At 33.5% G+C, this 6997-nt stretch overlaps 1 protein-coding gene across 2 annotated transcripts; it reads right to left on the reverse strand.

Moving 5' to 3' along the window:
- Positions 1-402: 402 nt before the first annotated feature.
- LOC115961004 (THO complex subunit 7A) lies at positions 403-3876 on the reverse strand. Of its 2 annotated transcripts, none has more exons than XM_031080056.1 (3): positions 3654-3876; positions 2649-3315; positions 403-760 (listed from the first exon to the last, which is right to left on the reverse strand). In XM_031080056.1, the coding sequence occupies exons 2-3, from the start codon at positions 3237-3239 to the stop codon at positions 629-631; spliced, it is 723 nt and encodes a 240-aa protein (XP_030935916.1). In that variant the 5' UTR covers positions 3240-3315; positions 3654-3876; the 3' UTR covers positions 403-628. The 2 variants fall into 2 exon arrangements, with proteins under 2 accessions (XP_030935916.1, XP_030935915.1); XM_031080055.1 differs by having other exon boundaries at positions 2649-3265; positions 3654-3875.
- Between the last annotated feature and the right edge of the window lie 3121 nt (positions 3877-6997).

The following is a 6997-nucleotide window of genomic DNA, read 5'->3' on the forward strand; positions in this document are numbered from 1 at the left end:
GGAAAATTTCATTTTCCGTTGCTACCAAACACGCGGGTTTGGGGAAAAATGATTTCCTGAAATCATTTTCCTCCAAAACAAACGCACCCTTTGTTACGTACGACAAAATGAACAGAAAAATCAAATTTGGAATTCCTGGACAGCTAGGATTTTGAGGAATTTGGGTTAGAGTTTGGTGGGGAAAAGGCTAGAAAATAGTAAGGAATAGAGTTTCTAATAGTAAAAAGAAAAAGTAAGATTTAAAGTAATTCATTTGCCAAATGTAACTGACAGAACTAGCCAAAACTGCACTTGGCCATCATCATCTCCCAAGTTTCAGAACAAAAATCTTATCAACTCCTATCGGCAATAATACTACTGCAGTGCAAAAACATGATGCACTTCTAATCCACTTTGATGGTATGTATAAACACTACTAAGACTCATAAAAACATTTTAGGAGAATTGTCTAATTTCTAAACAAGAATGAATGTCTTTGTTCAATAACTAATGCTACAACAGGACAGATATGTTCTGACATTCCATTACATTTTCCAATTCTGATCATCAAGAAAACTCTATGCATAAATAGTAACACATTAAAAGAGAACACAATCTTACAACTGCCTACTGAGATTCAGAATAGTTACTAATCAACAGCCATGGCATCTGAGCCCCCACTAGCATCCTCAATTCCATTCTTCAGCTCTTCAGTTGCAAGTCTCATCTCTTCAACCAAACTTTTCTGCTCTTCCTCTATGGTATTCTGCAACTCATCCACCTGCAGAAAGGTTAAAAAACATTATAAAAAAAATTAACAGCATAATCTTCAGATAGAGTGGATCTATCATATTAAGTAGTCAACTGCAGAACCAGCATCCTACAATATATGAAATATAAGACATGTATGAATGACCATTTATTATTTAGAAGTAAAAGCTAGAATACCATGAAATGCTTAGTTCATGAGATTAAGACCTTGCTATCCAAATGCAAAACACAAGTGATTAATGATAAAATGAAGAATAGATGTCGAAAAAGTTGACAAGAAATACTTAAGAAAAAAATATAATGCATATGGGATCATAATATACAATGGAATAAGAAAGGTTAACATTTGAATTACACAAGTGGTGGGTGAGTGGGGGTCTGAATCCCCTCAGGTACGTGAGTATTTACATGGTTAAAAAAAAATTACACAGCTAGAACTCAATTTTTTTCTTCTCCATGCAAAACAAAGGCCGTAAAACAGTTTCAATTTGAAATAAAGAATACGCCAAGAGCCTTGTAACTCAACTAACACCTATTGCTATTTCCAACGGAGACATTCAGGATTCAAATACCCCCACCCCCATAAAAACCACTGAATTTTTTTTTTTTTTTTTTAAATGGAAATAGAGAATGACAAACAGGAAAACAGTTAGCCAGTAAAACCTTTAGAAACAACAAAACAAAAATGTATAAGGGGAAAAAACATCAGATAAGACAATCTTTAGTATTCCAAAAAGAGATGACGTTCCAATTCTGATACTATTTTTTTATAATGGCCACCATATAGAGCTACAGCCCCTCTCTCAATTCATAAGTAAACGTTATCATGCAATTTATTTTCCAGAGGATAAGCTCATATTCTGAAAATCGATACATTGCTTAAAGGAAAAGTTATTCTGAAGTAAGACCAAACAAATAAAGAACCCATTAGAGGGGTGATATGAGGGGCTAATATGACCATGCTCACCTAAGGACAATGAACATAAAGTTAATTTCAAGACCACTAACCCCTACCTACCAAACCCTATCCTCCCTTCCTCTAAAAAAAACCACAACAAAATAGGAAGACCCCACCGTAACATAATTTAATACATACTTCCTTGGAAACCTTAAGAGATTTCTAACATTTTAATTTCTATATTGAATTCACTCATGCCCTAACTACCAGAAAGAAAGAAAAAAACCATGCCCTTCTGCACTCATACAAACCAAAGGCAACTCTAACAAGCTCAAAAAAACTTCGTAAGATGGTTATGAACTCCAAAACCAATATTTCATAATCCCAACAAAACCCCAAGCACCAATATAAATGTTTTGAGTCAAATTCAGAGACTGAGGACATTATGCAGCTACCAGGTCCAATGAGTGTATTTAAAGAGATTTTTCAATGTGACTCAACAAAGCCCCAATTTTCAAATCCCACGTAATTTTTCAAGAGGGGTAGAAATATACTCTTATGATAGAGATGTGGGATATTGATGCGGTGCTGAAATTAAGGACAAAGTCCCAAGATATTAGGGAAAATACCCTAAAATTAAATTTTCAGGCCTCTCAAACAGGCACCAGAATTGGCACCATGGGAGTTAGTGATGAGACAGGAACTTTCAAGCTGCAGCAACAGCGATAATTGGCATAGGCATAGACTAGAGGAGCTCAAAATTTCTAGTAAAAATGACAAATATATTATCTTTGTTATAAACAATCACAAGCTACAAGCAAATAAAACCAAGTGCACAGTTAACCATAATGAAATGGGAACAGACGTCAGCTCCTGCTCAAATGCTACTTCCTCCCTCTTTAAGAACAGGGAGGATTGTAATGTCATGAATTCAAGACCCACTTGTGTCAGTAAAATGGAAATGCAAAAGCAAACAAATCATTAGAAAATGGCCACATACCACGTGCAACAAAAGGGTAAACTGTTTCTTGCGAAGCTCCAGCATCCTTGAACCAGCAGTGTTCTCTGCATCCAACGCTGCAATCTCTTTCTCTAATTCCGTTATCATCTTCTGTGTCTCTGATCTTGGTGGCTGTGCAGCAATCAATTTCCTGATTGCCTCACACTCCTCTTTGTGCTGCCTCTCAATCTTACTCTCTTCAAGCAGCCTCTTAAGATCTTCTATGTCAGCCTGCGCTTGCACAATCTGCCTATTTATGTCATCTTTCAACTCGTTGAAGTTCTCCTTCTCTCTCACATTTGCATCAACAACCGCTTTGCTCTTGAGGAGTGGAATTTCAAACGTCGACATCTCCTGTAAGAAAGCTTTTGCAAGCTTCTCACAGTCACCATAATTATCCGTATCCTTCTCAACCTCAACCACAAAAGAGGTGAACTTCTTCTGAAGTTTCTTCAACGGAGGCTCACCCCTTGTGGTCGTGGTACGGGTGAGAAGCCTATGTTTTATAATAATGTCATCGTCAAGCGGGCTAAAAGCATAATTTGCTGTTACCGCTTCTCCCCTACCAGAAACTTTCCTTCCTTTTAGCATTTGATCACAGTGACTTTTTACTCACACTACATTACAAGTTTTCAAAACACATTCAGGTGTATGCCACAATCTGCATCTGAAACATGTATAACTAAATATGCATATTTTTCGAAACATGTGTTCATCACATTATCAGTCCTAAACACAAAGCACCCACTTTTCCGGTGAATGTGATCTGGGCCGGCCCTTCCCTTAGGCGAGTTAGGCAATTGCCTAAGGCCCCCAAAATTTTAGAAAAGAACCGGGTAGTTTCAAATGAATTACAAAAATAATCTGGCACATCCTTTTAACCAAAAAAACAAAAATTTTGGTAAATCCTGGTTCTAAACAAAATCATTGACCAAAAATCAACCAGATAAACTACAAAGAGATTAACCACAAAACAATCACAAATCGAAACCCTAAAAATTTTACCTTTCTCTCTAGTCTCCAGTCTCCACTGTTCAGTCTGTTCTCATCTGCTCAACAGACAACAGCTCAAGGCAGCAAGCTTGAAGCTCCTCCGCCTGGACGGCTGGTCCAGCTGGACCGCCTCAGCCTCTCTCTGATTCTCTGCTCTCCGCCTCTCTCGAGTATCAACTGCTCACCTCACCGTATCAGCTTCTGAGGTTCAGGAATAAGGTATAAAATTATAAATATTTGGGCTTCTATTTGTTAAGAACTTAAGATAACTTTGTTTATTTGGGCCCTCCCTGTCCCTGGCTGCTTTTGTAACTTTGTTTATCACTTATCAGTTTATCATTATGGCTGCCTGGACCCTCCCTGCACAGGGCGTTAAGTTTGGGCCTTCAAGTTTTTTTTTTTTTTTTGCATTTTTTTTTTTGGTTATAGATAGGATTTTTTGTGTTTTTTTTTTTTTTTTTTTTTTTTTTTTTTTTAAAGCCTGCATTTTTTTTTTTGGTTATAGATAGGATATTTGTTTTTTTTTTTTTTTTTTTTTTTTTTTTTTTTTTTTTGGTAGGTGGGTCTTATTAATAAGTCTTGTGTCAGTGTTATGACTGTACTTAAATTTTTATTATGCTTGTGCTTAATTTTTTTTTAATTTATGCAGGTTGAAATTGTTAAAAACTTGTTATTGTTTAATGAAATTATAACAATACTTTTTATATAAATCAGGTTTTATTTCTCATTTGCTCTACACTTGAAAGTTATTTTTATTTTAGTCTTTATAAATATATTTTTTGATTCGAAATGTCTACTAGAAAATATGCATCTGGATATGAAAAACTTTAAAAAAGAAAAAAAAAATTAATTGAGTCTCAAAAAGGATCAATGGATAAATTTGTTATTAATAATAAACAAAATATAACAAAAAATTTAGATGAAAATATCACAAATGAACAAGAAATTCACCAAAATAATTTAGAAGAAAATGATGTTCAATTTTGCAATACAACAAATCTTGATAATGAACTTCAAAATAATTTAGAAGAAAATGAAAATAATGATGAAAAATATAATATAAAAATATTAGATAAACATTAATTTAATTAATATATAAGTATAAAAAATGCCCTATTTTTAGTTCTCGCCTTAGGCCCCAAAATTTCTAAGGTCGCCCCTGTTTCCCTCTCATCCTCTTTTTGCCTCAACTCACGTCACACCGTGCTCCATGGCTGACCACCAAGCTCTCATTCTAAACCTCCATGGCCGGAGCTTTTCAAGCTCATCACCTCCAACCACGCACCACTGTCGAAACCCAGCCAAAATCAAATCGCAACAAAAACCCAGAAGCCCACCAAATCACAAATCAAATCACACCCACCGAAATCAAAGCACAAAACAACAAAAATCACAAAATGAAAACACTTAAAGTGGACCCATCGTTAAAAAAACATATATTTGTTTTGTTATTATATTTTAGAAGAAGAATCATCTTGTTGAACTAATTTTAGATCCAAATTAATCAAACACATACCACACGCAAGAATGATAGACTGAAAGCAAAGTAAAAAAAATGATATTTCCCAGAAAAGTATTTTCAGAAAATAGAAAGGGTAAACAAAATATAAAAACTATTTACTTCATAATCTTAAATAAATAACCAAAAATCACACACCATAATCTGGTGAAGTCTCGTGAGCTACAATTTCACCTAAGAGGATCGTCTGAGTTGAGATGAAGAGATTTTCATAATCTTTGGCTTGGTAGCACAATCTTCGATTTCCTTTCTTGACGTGGCTTTCACTCGCTCTTCTCCTGTCAACCTAAGTGACGTATAAAGAGAAATAAAAGGAAAAAGAACAAAGCACCGCGTAAAAAAGAAGAAAAGAAAAATGATGAGAGAAAAAAGACGGACTGAGATCCGGTACACTGTCGTAGGTATTTTTTTACATTGTATACTCTCTTTTTTTAATTTTTTAACTCTCCTTTAATATATTTTATTTAATGGTTAAGATTGAAAATTGTTTTTTCAACTTTTAATCTCAGTCATTAATTACAATTGCATTAGGGTATTACACCTGAATCTGAAAAAGACAAAGAAACCTACACATACACATACACATACACATACACATACACATACACATACGCATACATAAGCACGCATAAACACATACACATACATATAAACATACATAAATATAAGCACGCATAAACACATACACATACACATACATAAGCACACATACACATACACATATACATACAAATACACATAAACATTATACATATACATAAACATAAACACACATACACATAAACACGTTTAAACTCACATAAACGTAAACATACACACACATAAACACGCATAAAGACTCGATTTAGCACACCAAAGTAACTAACAAAATTATTTGAAAATTGGTGTCAGTTTTCAATTTTTTCCAGTTTATATGAGAGTTTAATTTTTCTCAGTCTGTATGTGTGTTTATGTTTATGTATGTTTATGTCTATGTGTGTGTGTTTATGTTTATTTGTTTTTGTTTATGTTTGTTTATGCATGTTTATGTGTATGTGTGTTTATATTTGTTTGTTTTTATATATGTTTGTTTGTGTTTGTGTTCATATATGTTTATGTGTATGTGTATTCATGTTTATATTTCTGTTTATAAATATAAACATACATAAACATACACACATACATAAACATAAACACACATGCACATATACATAAATATAAACATACACATACACACACATAAACATACACATACACATACACATACACACTCATGCATATGCACATACATAAACATAAATGAATATAAACATAAACACACATGCACATACACATAAACATAAACATAAACATACACACACATAAATATACACATACACATACACATACACATACACATACACATACATAAACACACATACACATACACATACATTTTTAGTTCTCGCCTTAGGCCCCAAAATGTCTAGGGCCGCCCCTGAATGAGATGCGAATTGTAGGCAGCCTTACCCCAATTTTTTCATCTCTCCATTTTTCATATTAATTATAAAAATTTAAAAATAAAATAAAAATAAAAATAAATCATTTTTTTTCAATTAATAAAAAATAAATAAATAAACACTGCATAAATCCAAAACCTTTGTAAATGTAGTATGAGCTCATAAACCAATATTGTCAATGAAAGAAATTAACGTATGCATTTGTATTGCAATCGAAAAGGAACACAAAATAATTTTGGTTTATCGCAAACTGAGTAGCTAAAAACCCTAATTACTAACGGAGCTAAATTCAAAGTAAACGAATCGAAGAGAGAGAATTGAAAACAAAGAGAAGAGAAGAGAAAGAAAAAAAGCTCATC

This window comes from Quercus lobata, chromosome 9 (assembly GCF_001633185.2).
Source record: "Quercus lobata isolate SW786 chromosome 9, ValleyOak3.0 Primary Assembly, whole genome shotgun sequence".
Taxonomy (NCBI): Eukaryota; Viridiplantae; Streptophyta; class Magnoliopsida; order Fagales; family Fagaceae; genus Quercus; species Quercus lobata.